At 48.0% G+C, this 16866-nt stretch overlaps 2 protein-coding genes across 2 annotated transcripts in view; one reads left to right on the plus strand and one right to left on the minus strand.

The window, feature by feature from the left end:
* The window catches only part of LOC143433060 (uncharacterized), a 75249-nt gene that overhangs the window by 25871 nt on the left and 32512 nt on the right, over positions 1-16866 (plus strand). The window lies entirely within an intron of this gene.
* On the minus strand, positions 9658-10255 carry LOC143433134 (cytochrome b-c1 complex subunit 7). The gene is made up of 2 exons (XM_076910280.1): positions 10020-10255; positions 9658-9853 (listed from the first exon to the last, which is right to left on the minus strand). The coding sequence occupies exons 1-2, from the start codon at positions 10253-10255 to the stop codon at positions 9658-9660; spliced, it is 432 nt and encodes a 143-aa protein (XP_076766395.1).

The following is a 16866-nucleotide window of genomic DNA, read 5'->3' on the forward strand; positions in this document are numbered from 1 at the left end:
AGACGACTAAAGAGAGGGTGGTAGCGATAGGTCAGCGATGGGGAATCGATTCGTGGGATATCTCGATCGCGACAAAAGGGGGTGGTCGGATAGCGTTCATTTCTGCGCCGTGGAAAATTCGTCGAGATTAGAGATGGTCGAAACGTAGGAGAGGAAGGAAAGGTAAAATCAAGGTTAACCTGCAAGTCGTGTTCCTACCAGGCCACTTACCGCCGTTTCTTTTCCGAGCCCGGTCTTCCTCTGACCGCACATTTAGCACTTTCCTCCCCGTTATTTCCTCTCGATAGCTTTTACGCCCCGTCCACGGGGTGCTCGTCCGGTCGATTGTCTGAAAAAAGACCGCGAACTCCTCTCACGGTTTCCGGCGACTTCTTCGAGGTCCGGGGCGAGATAGGATGTCCGCTGGCTTTGTTATTCAACCCCACCCATCCAACTCTACCGTCTGGAGTTCATCGTGTATTAAATTAGCTTGCTTTTCCATTTTTAAAACAGTCAATGTTTTCCAATGCGCCTACAATTGCGCCTGTAACCTAGCCAGGGTAGAGACAAGGGTAGAAAATCGCCGGTGCAATTCATGGAGCGGCCAGCTTCTCCGTATCGATGCAAGAAACGAGGAGAAACTGCGAGCGTAATCGCGGGAGCGCTCGGTTAACCCCTTGGAAACAATTTAATCCTTTGACCATTTAGCATTCCGCGAGCCCCCGTGGTAAATGCCGATTATCGGGCCCGATGAAATTATGGTCGAGGGATTTTACAAAAACCGACGTGCCCTCGAGTTCATTGGCATAGATCGTTTAATATTCGTCCATCGAACGGGACTGCATATTTCTACCGTTCCACGATGGAATGGTCCTCCTTTTATCTCGCCACCCTTCTATTCATCCGCTTCCCATTCGTATTCTCGCATCACGCGATATGAACTGCGAATCCACTCTCCGCTGTTTAGCCAGCCTGGAAACGAGCCGAGATATAACAAGCGTGAGATCAACGTGATCGTTCGCATCGTTGATGCTTCGGGAAATCGCGCGTTTCTTTTACTGGCCCCGCCAGATGATCGCGATTATCGTCTCGCGGTATCGAACTCGGCGCGCATCGTTTTATTACGAATAGCCGAGGTTCCCGCTGGATCCGTACGTAAAAAGGGGAAAAAAATAACCCGAGACGTCGAGAAATGAAACTATCCGGTAAAGTTTCACCCTTTCCCGGACAGGGCTCTAGGATTTCTGAATATTAATATCCTGCGCGGGATGGAATATTCAAGGGCCAACCGCCGAGCAGGAATGAATGGTAAAACGTCGCAGCACTGGAAATTAAAACGAAAAGACAATGAAGAAAGACGGGGAGCCAGACGGTAGAAAAGATCCTCAAATTTCGACAGCTCTTTGAGCCGCCAATCTCATATATCCCGAAGCATCGCCGGGTTCTTACGACTTTCCCTTTATTACGCCGTTATGCCAGTTCCCCACGTGCGAGGATTATCGACGTCGATCGACCGATGATCGACAGCTACCCTCGCGTACAAGGGCACGTTAATTCTAAACTAGCGTTACGCGACAAACATGATCGATCGTTGCGCTGGTAAAGGTAAAGCCAGATTTCCACATGCGAAAGTTACTCGTGCCAGGAATATGTCAATTTAATGGCGCCAAAGCGTACATTTGCTTCTTTACTCCGCTGGCGCAATTACCGGTGTCGATCACGTGGCAGAGGTTCAATTGGCACGTTTCCATGTGCAACAAAGCTGGCGTCAATAATCTTAACGCGTGGAAACCCGGCTTAAGGAGCAGATACGGTTTTCGGCGCCATCGCTTTGGCACACCCTTGACGGCCGTCGTTTCCGCGAGTGGAAATCCGTCTTTACGCCCGACCAGTTATACCGCGTACATTTATTTGCAACGTTCCTTTATTAAATCGAAAAAGTCTTGCCTCGCCAGCTGGAAATCTCGACAATCGCGACGAACGAGAGGAAACGAAGTTTTCGAATTAAAGGTTAAGCTTTAAACCACCCATTTTCCTTTCCATCCGGAGTACTCCGTCGCGACGTCAAAGACGGGGAGAGTCGTCTTTCACTTCCCAGAGCAATTACGGCGCCGCTGGATAATGATCGCGGCTGTAAATCGTGAATAAACAATGACGAACGGACAATCCGACGCCAGCCGTGCCTCGAGCGAGTCACGATAGAGACACAGGAAACAGCCGAGAGTTATAAGTCCGAGAACTATTTAACGAGGGTGGAGCTAGGAAATACTGAGCGCGCGTAACGCCTCGGCTTCAAATTCGCTGATATTAGCCAGAGCCTTCAGTTCCCCGGCAAGCGAAGACCCACCAACTATGCAAATATACGTGATTTAATAGGAAAACCGGTGCGCGCATACAGATTGTCGTAACGAGATACAGGGGTTCGCAAAAACGCACGGTTTCTAAATTCATGGGACGCGCGGGGCATCGTGGCGGAGGGCGAAGAAGAATCTATTTCTCGGAGGGTGCAGAGGACCACGAAGGCGAGACAAAGGATTGCAAGGCGGACGAACACGTGGGAGTGAAAAGTAACTGAACTCGAGACAAAGAGTGATGGGTTAATAAGTATTTCAGGAGTACGCGGTTCTCCACTTCCGCCACGAATAAGGGTGATTCGTTCAAGCCGTAGGTGCGCCGCGCGCGAACACCGCGGATACTTCGATTTAAAAAACACTACCCCTGTGGCCACAACTCCATATAAATGCAAATGCGATGCGCGAACACGGAAATTAAAAAAATTCTAACGAGAGTGGCTCGCGTGGCCGCGATCTTGATATCTTAGAGGACAGATCGCGGAAGTTCACTCAATTTCCGCGGCATTGGTACCTTCCTTCATCGAACAGCGCGATTTAACGACGAATTGATTCTCAGAATTACGCGGGATATTACGTCTTGTGGAAATGAAACACGAATTTCTGCCTTTATATATTCCGTTACAATTCGCGACGTTGGAAAGCAGAGGAAATGTCGGAATGATTTATTAAATTGAAAAAAATGTTGCGATGAAGAGCGAAATCAAGCACAAACGAACTAATCACGCGTGCATCGACAGGCAAACGAATCAATTGTTGATCGGCCAGCAGAAACGTCGAAAAATCGACGGATTTCTTGCCTGAAAATTTAACAGGCAATTTCATCGTGTACGAGTTGCACAATGTCAATTGACCGGCAGCATCGCACGCTGAATTTTTCAGAAACCTACGTGTTCGAAGCGAATCCGCACACCGATGTAATAAAAAAATATATAAACGTAATAAATAAAATATTTTTCGAAAAATCACGCATCGTTTTCGATTCCATGAGGCAAACGGGGCCGTTTACTCTCTGCCCCTTTTGCGAGTCACGTTCGAGGTTCGCGTGCAATTCGCGTTTAGTAAAAATAACTGCGAGCACTTTGCTAAAACCATAACTGCGGTTACGGTAGGCTCGAGGCGATAAAGAAAGCCTTGCTGGTGTCAAACGTGGTAGCCAAGAGTAGTCGAGAAGAGTTAGAAGGAAAGAACGTAATATCTCTCTGGCTTGTATGGCTTGTTGCCACGTACGGTGGCCTTGAATCGTTTCAAGCATATGCACGACCCATAAAATATTGGACCATTTAACCAATATCGAGGTGGCAGCGAATTGCGGTAGCTGCGAAAGAAAGACGGCGCGGCGTGGATTCTTCTGGTTGAAAGGGCTTTATCGCGAGCAACCATTCACGAAGTCGCGAGTGCAGAAATTACGCGGAGTGCTCGCATTTAAGCGTTTCGGTTGAACGACACGATTCACGCACAAAGGGTGAAACCTTTAGGAGAATAAGGCGAGATACATTGACAGGCTTTCACGCCTGAGAGCGTCTCAAATAGGTTCGTGCACCGCCCATAGAAATGGTTCAAATACCCGTGTGTATTCCCTTGAACCAGGAGCCAAGAGTGCTCGTTGGAAAAGCAAATTTTAACCTACTTTCTCTGGGCTGATCAGCGGTGAGAAAAATTTCTCCCCCTTTTTTTTCCTTTTCTAATCGAAATTACGCGGTTCAACGAGCATTGGACAGCGGAAACATCGACGATTCGAGATTTATCACCGGTCGTATGGCTAGCGAGTACGCGCGGACAGTGGAATAGAATTTCTTACTGGAGGCATGTTTAATTAAAGCGTACCCGTGATTCGCGTGAATTCGCAAATGTGCAATTTATGCGACCGCGTGGCGGTCCGCGAATTTTAATAAAATCCCTCTTTCTTTCCCGTTTTAATGCGCTTTGCGGCGAACAGCGTGTTTCATTTCGAATATTTACTGTTTGGTCGAAATGCACGCGCGTGCGTACGTACCACCGCGCACTGTTATTCCCCTCCTTGTTTTCCGCAATTCCATAAAGGCTGTCGCGTTTTAAGCATTTCGAGGAAACGCTGGTCGGTTCCCCGGCATCGCGAACAAAAGCTCGTCCCTCTCGTTGTCCATCGACCCTCTAATTATCGACTTCGTCTTCAAAGAGACGTCGAAGGGTTGAAAAAAAAGTACTCGCAACTAACGGTCCCCGTTTTGCCTGGAATTTTTATTCCAACGGGTCGCCTTTTCCGCTCGCCCGTCACGAGGGGCGTCGATGTAACTTTGCAAACAGTAGGGACAAACAGAGGGGGCACTACTAATTATCGTTCCCGTTAAATTAAAGTCGTCAAACGAATCGGTCAGCCAGAAAATCGCGCCGACTGCGAACGATGCTACGGTCTGCGCTTAATGCGCATCGATTGTCGCATTTGCCGGTCGCATTCTGGTAGCGAACGCGAAACTAGCTTAGAGTTCAATTATACCAAGCAACACACCCTCGTGTGGCATGTTGCCTTAATGCTTCCCCGCTGTATGGCTAATTAAATTAACGAACTAATAAAAGCAAGACGTGCTCGACTTTGCGAGCAACGCGATACTTCCGTCCGGCCATTGAAATCAGCTTCCGAAACTTCCCCAATAAATTCCGTCCGGATTTTTAATAATTCAGCGATAACGGAACTCGGAAGTGAATCTTCCTCCGGCGCAGACTTTCGTACAGTCCGCCGTGCAGAAATTGTCGTCATGTATTATGGAACGAGTTTTATGGACGCTGATCGATTCGCAATGTATCTAGACGGTAGAGGGTACAAGTGGAGCTAATTTTCTGAGGACTAATTTCCAAGAAATTCGATGTCGCAGAGCACAACGCTGCACAATGGACGCGGTCCAACACTGGGGACGCGGTACGATATGCTGATCAGATTATGCGCCCGATAAACGCCTTGCTGATGAATAATTAATCGCTTTTAGAATATGGAAACGCAGAGGCGGTTTAAAACGGACCCAACGTTCGATACCCTTATCGTATCCCACGTTCGACGAGTTTCCCTTGAAATCGATCTTGACTCTCCATTAGCCGAATAAAAAATTCCACCTGCCATCGACGAGAATATCGAGTTTCGTTACAATAACTTGTGCTTTATCAATTTTTACATTTGTTCTCGAAATTTATGCCCCGGTAATTTATCGCTTCTTTCTCTCTCTCTCTCTCCCTCTCTTCCTCTCTTTCTCTCTGTACGGAGACCAACGATTTTTCAAACACTGTGGCGATTAACAAAAAACAATTTCGACAAATATTATCTTCGGTATAAATGAATGCACGGAAAATATGATATTTTAAAATATTTCGATAGATATTGCGTTACTCTTGTTTTAATATCGCCAACACAATATTTCATTCCTGCCTGCAGGTCTATATTCGCACTGTTTTATTTAAATATTTAATTTCGACCGAATGCAAGTACGAAAAAAGCATTTTTATAGACGTTACACGCGCGTCATTAGAGCCGACGCGCTACCCTCGCCTGGCCATACCCCAGCTGAATTCCTTTCGGAGGATTGTCCCGTCGAAAGAGGCGAACAATCAAATGTTTTTCAACGGCGCTGAAATTTATACGAGGAATCGGGGCGTATTAAAAATACAAAATAGCAGACAAACAACGCGAAACGCGGGTCGATCGTGAATACCATCGTCAAAAGTCGAAAGTAAATACGATCTCTGAGAAACACGAATGGACTCCGGTTTCCACACTGCGAGATCTTGCGATAGAATGCATCGAGACGTTCGAGAAATAGTCGAGCTTTAATTGCGCGGACTGAGTAGACAGAACGTTCCCGTTACGGATAAACTATGATTAAAAAGTAATCTTCGGAGGTATTTAACTTCCACGCGGAGCTGTCCCTCGTCGCTCGTAATCGCTTTGCCCGGCAATTTTAACCGGCATTCGCTCCGCAATTCCTCTCTAATTAAGGTACGGCGAGTTCGAACGAATTTACAGGGAATAAGAAGCGGCTGAACGATGTATGCAAATTAACACCCACCGGAACGGGTGCCGTGAAACTTCTCCGTCTTAATAAACCGTCTGCTGCATAATGATTCGTCTCGCGACTAATATAATAACGGAATTTATGACGGCGGAATATGCAGCTATTAGCAGGGCGAAACAGAAAAAGAGGGAATGGAACGACGGGCCAAGCTTCGTCCGCTTCGACTCGACGAAGAAGTCGAGATGCCTCTTTACTCGTCCCCGCGCCCCGTGTTTGCGCGTTTTATTGCCACGGCTGTTCTCGCGCGCGATTTCTTCCTCCAGATTTGAGACAAGAGGCTAATCAGGTTCTCCGCCGAGAGGTCCTTTCCACGGGCGAAATTTATTTTCCTCCGCGGCAAAACATCGTCATCCGTTTCTTTCTTCAATTTCACGGGACGTTATATACACTGGCTGTGTCACAGCGTAAACGGAACCGTGTCGAGGGACGCAAAAGAATGAAAAACAAGACTCCCGTTAAATCGGTTAGTTTCCAGCGCTCAGCTTTAAACCTGAACAATGCGCTTGTTCCATCGCTTGCGCCTCGAAATTCTGACGTCTTCCGTATCCCGAGAAATGGTACGTCGTCAATTCTGCGAAACGAGCTGAAAACTTTGCAAGTGTAACTCGCAGATTTTCTAATATCGTCCACGTTGCATCGCGTTGCCGTTTCGTACGCGTGCGATCGACAAGATTTTAGTTATTGCCACGACAGCGCGATGATCTTTAATTAACGCGAGCAACGGGGAACCTGTCAGGTTCGATCATCCAGAATATATCCGGTTAGGGTCCGTCCAACTAGTTCCAATCTCGGACAAAGCCCCGGCTCGCGTCAATCGATCGCGTAATCAGCAGATGCCTTCGTACCATTTCGACAACGTTATCAGGAGACGGAAAGGCGGACGTTGCTTGGACGAAACTTGGAGATCGTCTCCCGTAGTCTAGCTGGAAACGATGAACTACGATCGGCGTCGGTCTAGTCAAAACTCGAGAGCTGCCTTTCTGGCCGCGCATCCTGCAATATAATCGGGCTTGTACCAATCGTACCCTCTCCTATTGGGCTCTCAAATTGAATGGAATCCTGCGGTCACGCAGCATCCAACCGTTTCGGTTTAGAGCAATCGAATGCCCGGAGAGTCCCATTGTTAGACGCAGGGGAGAATAAACTTCCATTCTCTGTAGATCGGCATTGTTTAACGCTATGAGCTCGAATTACGAATTCCGCGGGAAAGCGAACGGCGAGTCCTTGCGCGTTCTCTCGTCTCTTAATTAGACGTTGTTGCATTACTTTTACAGAAACTTCTTAAAAAGCTTCCCATTCACCGTCGAGCGCAATGATCGTTGATTTCGACCGATGTCAACGCTTCCCGCGTATAGAACTCCAAGTTGATCCCGCTTCGGATTACGTCCCGCGGCTCGCGAGTCGAACAAAACCGCGCGTGGGCGCTGCGAGGGGGATGGAATCAAAGCAATGCACGTCCGCGAGAGTCGGCCTCCTCTCCATTGTTAAAACTAGCGAGTTATCGAATAATGATCGCTGGTCGAACTTCCTCTTGGCTCTTGGAATGGCTCGCGTTAACTATCCGCCGCGTCGAGCTCGGAATTAACGTCACGTCTCTTTGTTTCCGGCTGAATAAGCGAACTCGTTCGTCGCCACTCTATAAAGTATAATCAGCCAGGGGACCAGGACGTTGAACGCCTTATTTAGCGCCCCCGGAATTAACCAAATCCTGTCCCTACGGTTGGTTCACGGCCCTATTCGAAGCTTTGATACGCGCTGGATAAAATGTCGGAGCTATTCGCACCTTGATCCTCGACAACTCTCTTCTTCGCCACGTTGACGCAATTTTCTAATTAGGGGAATCGCATTCTCGACGAGAGGGACGCGGACGTAAATCAGCCTTTTTGTTCGACCTCGCAAATTCTTCAGGTTTTTGTTTCGCAAGCTCGATGAAGCGAACGATAATTTCGTAAGGCAATCCCATTAAATTGGCAGGCATGTGTTATTGGAAATGCGCATCTTCGTTAAACAACTCGCGGATCGAATCAAATGATATGTTATAACGAATATTTATTGTTTACGCTGTTAATAATACCATTTAGTACGCATTAATAGATATCGATAATTATTGCATTAACCGTGATCGTTGCCGTTCTGAAAAGTTATTACATCTTGTTACAATATTGCTAATTAATACAGAGGTATTGTAACAAGAATAACGCGTAGATTGAAACAGATTTCCACTGATTTCGAACGCTCAGCGATCAATACAAGATATTAAACGTAACAAGTAATAAATGCCAAATAATTAATTCCGAATTTTCGTCAGTTCGAGGTTGAAAATAAAAAATGAAACTCTTGCGTTCCTATCGATTACTACAATCACAGGTGCAGCGTACACTGAGCTGATTAACCGTTAATTAAACGAGAACCGAGAGGACCGAAAAAATGTCGACGGTAACGAAGTCGCGGCACGTAGGATACCTCTGCTCATAAAGCGTCCGCAGTTGGCGGAGCGACGCGTTTTGAATACGAGACGGAGGACGTGCGCGAATCCTGTCTAGGTCAGGGTGGTGTTTCAAGTTGGCTCCTTGAACCCGACACGGCGCAGCGCGCGATGCACCCGAAGAAGCGACTTTCGAATCTCTCGAGCGACATCCTCGCCGTGGGCCACTTGAATGTGTGGCCCATAATTAAGGCCGCGAGATAACGAAGTTATCATCAAGAGCCAACACCGCGAGCGTGCCTTAACGCCGCCCGCTTTTATCGTCGCGATGGCGTTTTCTCTAGGACGTCTGTGGCCCTCGAAAACGAGATACCGCGACGTACAGGAATACCAACAGATTTTCAGAGTATTCCACTGCAAAAGTCGAGTGAAGAATGGAAACGCTTGCACATATCCTAACTTAACATCGCGCTCGTTCTTGTTTCATAAGAACTGCTTCATCTCGATGATGATTCTTCGAGAAGTCGTTCACGAATCGAATCCAAGACCGCGTTCCTTACGATCGAATTTCGAGATGCGTTTAACGTGTAAATTGAATCGACACCGCGACCATTTACCATATTTATTACCATTATCGTCGTTATTTATGCAGTCTACTGTAAAAGCTATTGTTGCTCGCGCGAGCCTGGATACCTTCTTCGCATCGATGGACGCGAGTACGCTACGATCGCATGAATTTCGTTGAAGCTCGTATACAGATCTGGGCCCTCCAACGTTCCTTCACCGTCGCGTTCGCCTCGCTGGTTCCACGCGTACATCTGGGAACGACGAAAGGCAAACGAGGGACGCGTGCGCCACCCCTTTACTTCAGCTCGCCTTGAGGCCAGTCGTCCTCGGAATAATTGGAGCAACCGAACTCGTTAATCTCCATTCTCTCGGCCACGATCTCGTCTATGTACGGCTGGAGATATCGATATTCCAAGTCCTGCTCGTACGAGATCCATTTTTCCTCCGGCAGATACGTTTTCAGAAAGTCTAATTGAGCCGCTCGCACGAGCCTGGAAATTCCGTAATCCTTGGTTGGCGCGGGGGATTCACGCATAGTTTCCGTCTTGCAGATATGCGAATCGGATATTCGCAGCCGGGCGAGAACGCTCCGCCCGGAAATTCGTCAACCAAACAGGTATGTACGCGATTAACGAACGAACATATTCCAGCGAATACCTAAAATTTCTGGCGTCCAGCACGTCCTTCGGTAGTCGACGAAGAGCCTCCTGTATCACGTTGTTATCGTAGTCCCTTATATCGTCCGTGTAAAGTCCGTATCTGTTGTACTCGGAGCAATTAAACGCGAACTTCTTCACCGCGAACTTCCAGTCCTTTCGATTGCCCTGCGACTGGGTTCCGTAACGCTTGATCAATCTCGCGGGGGCTTTAAGTATCGTAGATATCCTCGACATCGTTTCGAGCGATGGTCTAACCTCCCGAAAAGTAACATTGGCGGATCGCGCAGGACGATCGTCGACTCTCGATCGAACGGTCTCGAATAGCCAATCGGTTACGAGCGCGCGATCGATCTTTCGTTCAACTTCGCTCCGCCTAATGGCCTCGCGAAACGGTCGTTCTCCACCGCTCTAAAGTATTCCCGTAATTGAAGAAAGATTCCACGAGCTGGTTGACTTTAAAACGAGCAACGTCTGCTGCTGACTCGAATTCGGAACAACTTCCAAAGACTCGGCGCATACCATTACGAGGCAGCGATCGGGCCCCCAGAGTAAGTTAAGCTTCGCCCACGAGGACTCCGCACTGTTTTCATCTTCGCGTTGTCGCTCAGACACCGTCTCGATAGCGTGACAACGCGAAACTACGCTTCGCAGAGTAGGTCGATGTTTCTTTGTCAAGAGGAAAGATCAGACGAGTCGAGCGTGTCGTTCGAGGATCCAGTTTCCTCAAGTTCGAGCGCGATTACACCCGCGGGAGTTTAACTCTGTTTTAAATCCCGCTTCCGTTGCGTCCCGTCCGTCGCGCCGCGTAGACTTTTTCAATTTTTCGTCGCAATTGAATTCCACGGCGAAGCTACTTCGCGACTGAACCTAACCAGTTTGCCGCGCTTAATGGACGATGCATAAAGATGACAATATAACTCGCCGAGCGGGGTGAAATCCAATCACGCCAGTCGTAAACTCGCCGGGTCTTCTCGGGGCTCGCTCGACAGCGGCGCGAATTTTTAGCGAGGAAAGGTACGAGCTAAAACTGGCTGGAATCCTCTCGAAGGGATAAGGACACAGAAGCGGAGCTGAGGGAGCGTAAAGACTAATGTATAAACAGATGTAAAACCTCAGCTCCGCTTCGTCTGTCGCCTGCGCTCCGCTCGTTTATTTCAATTGGTTTATTTCGTCAAAGCTTCCGGGGTGTATACACTTCCTTGTTCAGTTCTACTTGCGACGAGCGCTCGCCACGAGGGAAAAAGAAAGGGGAGAGAAAAAGTAGCTGAAGCCCCATATTAGCAATGCGCGACGCGTATAAAACTCGAGGTCCTCGAAAAGCCACTCGAATGAGCGCGGTACTGTAAAGATTTCCATGGAGAGTGGCTTTTTAAAAATGTCTCGAAGGGCGCTCGAATATCGGTCGAGGTGCCGCGATAATCTGCGCGCACACGGCTCGGAAAACAACGGGGCCTTGTTTGCCAGGACTGGAGGAGTTTCCTGTGCCGTTGCCAATATCTCACATCGCTATTCACAGGTTCGAGCGGCGGTGCAAAGTGTTGAAACGCGTTGAAATACGGCGGCGAAACGCTCGCGGGCGTACCAGGGGCAAAAAGGTGAACGTCGGGGAATTATTCTTGCGCAGTTTTCCACCGGAATGGACACGGGGTGGAAACGTAGCCCGGAGGATTTATGCAAGACGTCGGACAGTGTGCGTGCGTGTACGGTTCCTCCGAAAGATCGCGTCAGACTCGCAGGGGATGGGTTGCGATTTATGCCGCCGACTCGGTTGGTAACGTGCCACTGGCATCGGCTGACCACCCCTTTATCGTTCGTCCTGCTGTGCTGGTTTCCGGTCCTGTTCGTTCCACGCGGTCACGCGTCCGCGTCCTTTCTCCGATCGAGCCGTTTCCACCATCGTCCTTCGACGCTCGAATCGGTTACGTTCACTTGAAATCTGACAAGAGTTCGATCGATCAACGCTTCATAGCGTCGATGAATTTTGCTCTCGACAAAAGTTGGCGATCTAAATTTCGAACACTACGAGTATTTAACTCGAATTTCTGTACGACCCACGCGCACGTTCACGCTCTCGCGTCTCCCTAGGCAATCATGCAAGTCTGCACAGGACGATTGCCTTTCGGTATCCGCGCGATTCGAGATGCACGCGCGTTATCTCCCCGGTCGGTTCCCATTTTTCCTTCGTCCAGGCAATTCGTACACGTCGACCGTAACACGCGTGCAATCTACAGCCCGGCTGTTATGGGAACCTGCGGAACGGTGCGCGGTGTACCGGCTGGCCAATCTAGATGGACAATAGTCAAAGTCTAGATTTTGACCGAAAATAGATAAATGCAGATCCTGCGGCGAGTAACTAGACGTGACATCCCTATTTCTCTAATCCCATCCGCCCTCCGCTATATCCATGTGTCCTCGGCACAGACGGTGCCATAATACATTATCCAAAATCTAACGTAGACTTTAGAAATTGCAGTATGGACTTTACGATAGGAGTATTAGGAAAAGAATATCAGGAAATTACATACATATATATAATTTTTAGCAGATTGCTACATTTATACTGTTCTAAGTTAATTTCCTATCAATCATCGGATAATGTTGTTGAAGATTGAATCGCTTGACTCAGTACTCGTAAAAATGTACAACCCCTGCGTAACTAGTCACGCATGTTATTAAATTATTGACTCCTTTGCGTACGTTGAATACGTACGAGTATTGAATAGAGCCCCATTTCATTGAATTCCGCATTTTATATTCGTCGTATCGAATCTGCTGTAATTAACTGCACTTTCACTGAAGATATACAATTACTGAACGACTGGAAAATGTAGTATTCCCGTCGATCTGATTAATCGATACGTAAATGCCAGGACAATCCAATATTATGTACAAACTGCACAACGCTCGCGTTGATATCCCGCGATATATTTTATATATTTCCGCCGAGGATACCGAATGAAGGTTTCGAGCGTTCAACCCTCGAATGCTTCCCTCGTACGAGCCACATTTCCTCGGAGAAACGAATCGTCGAAGGTCCAGCTGTGGTCCCAGTAAATCTCGTACGTCTCGCTCTTGCTAGAGTCGGTCACGTTTACGCAGCCTCGCGCGATTTTTTATCCGACATACGCGTCCCCGGAGATTCGAGATCGAATCGAACGGTAACAGCGTGCGTAAAAATATCGTGGATCGTTCGCGCTGCGTCCTGGAAATTAAGCGATTTCCGTCCCCACGTCTTGGCCGCCGTCTCTTCGCGGTTATTCCGTCTCGCCTTTTACGAGCGGACCCAGCGTCTCTCTCGTCTCTCGATTTTTCCACTCCCGTCGAACGAAAGCTCGAGCAATTCGAGGCCAGTGGTGACTGTCCTCTCGAAGAGACACCACGATCGAGGAGCACGTCTTTCGACGGGTCAGTTGGTCCGAATTATGACCGTACCTTCGCAGGAATGGAACGACGAAACGCGTACAGTTCGTGAAAAATAATCCGCGAGGAAAAAGGAAATAAATGGTGGCATGGAGAGAGGAATCGTCGACGGAATTTTCCTGCGACTGTCTCCGTCGTCGACTATATCGATACTCTTCGTTATCGCTTCTTAGCATGGTGGAAATTTTTGCTTCGAGTGTCCCGTAAAAATTCGCAGTTACGTTTTACGAGGACGATGGTGAAGTAGAAATAGAAACGACGAGCATCGTGAAACGTAAGCTCGATTTTCTGATGGACGACTGTGGAGCAATAAGCGATAAACTCTTTATTAATCGACTCCATTTAATTCAACTCATTCCCTTCGATGATGAATAAATATTTTTTATTAGATATGGTGGATAGTGTAAGGTTCTATGAATAAAACTTTCGGTACTTAGTTTAAATAAATATATTTTATTAGATACACTGGGTAGTTTAAGGTTCTACAACTTTCAGTACTCAGTTTATTCTATTGGAAGCGTTTTGAGGCGCGCGTTCAGATCGTCGAAATTTCGAGATAGGAAAATAAAAGGCACTGATAGATACGTTCGTTCCATTTTCGAGGCGTTCTTACGTCCGTTGGAAAATCTCACTGCGGATGAGCGACGAGCTATGTAATAACCGAGCAGTTTTCTTCCCTGATTCATCCGTGGCGAAAACATCCCTCGAACTTCCCCCGGTTTTATCTCGAGACTGGTTTCAGTTCGAACAATCCTTCTCGGCGCTCCGTTCCTTTTTGTTGCCTCGACGGTGCCTCGACAGTTGCCGTGTTGAAAAGGAATTTAACTCACCCGCAGACCTCGATCTATTTATTTCAATCAAACGGTATACACTTTGTTCAAAGAATCCGCACAATGGGAACGAAACTTTTCTCTAAAGTAGCACCGAGTTACGGATTTCCCACGTCAAAGTTTACAGACAACGGGCCCAATTTCGCTGCCTTGTGAATACCAACTCTCCCAGAATCTCTATTTTCAATCTTACCGGTTAACGCGCCTCTTCTGTGCCCAAACGATCTATCGATCGAATCCTTGACATCGATTCTTCCTTTAATCGTATTCAAAACGAACGCAATGATCCTCCTAACCGGTTGTCCAGGTAGACTAACGATCTCCAAGTGACCATTTTTAAACGGAAGCAAATCCAAAAAGTTCATCGAGCGCTTACCATCGCGAGAAGCTTTAGGATTGCTGGATGATCCGTTAGGGGTGCTCTTCGAGGTATCGACATCGACTTGTCGCGCGCGCGAGTGTCGATCCCCACTGAAAAACAAAAGGCTGGAAGCTGAACGGTTGCTCGGATCGAGACTAAGTTTGCCGTTCGGATTGAGGGCTCGCCGTGGGAATCTGGAATCGCGGAAAGTGCCATCCTCTTTTCGCCTGAAAATCCCTGTCGATCTCCGAGTCGAGGTGCGCGCGGAAACTTCCCCGTTTCCCACGGAATCGGTCATTTCTGGCCGTGCAAAGACTGCTAGAGGAAGTTTGCCGGTGGATATCGCCAGTTTATTCGTTCGAGAACGACCAACTTGCTGATGTTTCAACGCGACTTCCCGGGACGGTCCCTGGAAAAGTTTCAGCGTCCCCTAAAACGTCTTACGCTCGTTATGATGCGCTTCTGGCAAGAAAAGTGTCTCCCGGAACGGTGAAACGGGAGAATTAGCCGGCATTGTCCGTCCCAACGTACCTGCCTGAAATTCCTCCGATCGAACGTTGGAAACTTGTCAAAGGTCGTCGCGCGAGCCACAGGTTCTTTCTTCGACGTAATTGCTCGCTCGTGAACCGACCAGTCAGCCAGATTCGAGCTCGAATGCTTCGAATTTCCATCCTGAATCGACTGTCCCTCGCAATTAGCCCTGGCAAGAAAATACGTGCAATAAAATACAATAAAAAAAAGTCTAAAAGACATCGACAGTGTCGATCTGGCCATTGTAAGTGAATTTCAATCGTCTTAGACACTGATGGAATCCTCGATCTGTTCCTCGTTTTATAGCGATACAATCTGATAAGCATTTGGGAAGATTTATCGCGTAAACCGTGAAGCATCCTTCAAGTTTGACGGGATTAAACGAACGTGTCTAATTATCGTTTACGCAGCTTGTTCGATCGTGCAAGGTAGAAAAATTCTGATCGATGGCTGGAATTTCGGATCGGGTAAATACAGCTGGGCTGGCCTGGCGAACGGACGGGCGTCTCGAGGACGTTTTTCAAACGCGCAATGAATCATCGACGTTTCACGTCGATGATGAATAGCGATAGTTCCCGAAGAACGGAAACGGCTCGAAAATACCTTCGACGCCGTACGAAATTTTCTCTGAACCATAGTGGGATTCCGGATGTACCAGGGCATCCAACCGTACGCCCAGCGTCTGGTTGGGGCACGCGCGCGTATCGACGGTGAGGGTCAAACTTCGCCAAGGAGAGATCGGAACTTCCTTCAACTACCGTCGTTTTTCACGCAACTTTTCCGCTTCCCCTTTCGCTCGCATCGTTCCCAGCCCTGGCACTCGTAACATTTTTGCGAAAACTTTATCGTTCCCCGTTCACAACGCAGCGAACGTCGACCAGCAACCCCCATTTTCAGACGAACCGAGACGATCGCGAGCGAACGCACCGACTTCCGACGGCATCAAAGCCTTCGAGCGAACGAACGGACCCCTTTCAATCAACGTCCCCTTGTAGGGTCGTTATTCTTTCGTCGAATCGAGGAAAATTCGCGTCTTCTGTTTGGCAGAGAACCGCGATCTCACCCCTTCCGCTCAGCATCACGTACCAGCCGGAGGATCAACCGTACATTCAGACGAGCTAATTGTGAACGAACCTTAACACTCTGTGCATTTTAATGCGACACGATGGACCGCTTTCTTGCTGAACGTTTCGCGTAGAAAAGAGTTGGGTGCGAGGAAACCACTTGGCTGGTAGAGAGACTTACGAAATAAGGGTGGATTATCGATCGCGGATATAAATTGTCTAAACTAATCTTCTTCTCACCCATTCCCTTGTTGTTTACAGCTGTTAATAAGTATTATCGCTGGCAGTGGCTTTAATACAGAGAGGAATTCTCTTGGTATCCCGTTAGGATGGGAACGGGCGATTTTCTACTTATTTGGTCACGGCTAGCAAGCTTCTCTCTGTTTCTTCAGCGAAATGGAATTTAAGTGAAAATGCATGAATATTGCATGAGGATAGCGCGCTAGTCTAAGAAGCGTTCCCAGCAAATGGAAGTGCAATCGGAAGTTTCGAGCTGCCCGTATATGCAGAGAGCCGCGATATTTCGGTCAGCAATTACTGCGACCGGAAATGGAACGGTGGCCATCGGGCGCCGTTCACCGAACGAACCGTCTGGGGTGAATCGATGCAGCTTCCACTAGATTTCATTCGATCCGCCCT

The sequence above is a fragment of the Xylocopa sonorina genome, chromosome 2 (genome assembly GCF_050948175.1).
Source record: "Xylocopa sonorina isolate GNS202 chromosome 2, iyXylSono1_principal, whole genome shotgun sequence".
NCBI lineage: Eukaryota > Metazoa > Arthropoda > Insecta > Hymenoptera > Apidae > Xylocopa > Xylocopa sonorina.

Excerpts from the sequence above, each read along its gene's own strand:
- LOC143433134 (XM_076910280.1), bottom strand. The coding sequence starts at position 10,255 with ATGTCGAGGATATCTACGATACTTAAAGCCCCCGCGAGATTGATCAAG. Across the intron at positions 9,854-10,019 it reads CTGGACGCCAGAAATTTTAG|GCTCGTGCGAGCGGCTCAAT; the intron begins GTATTCGCTGGA and ends CGGAATTTCCAG.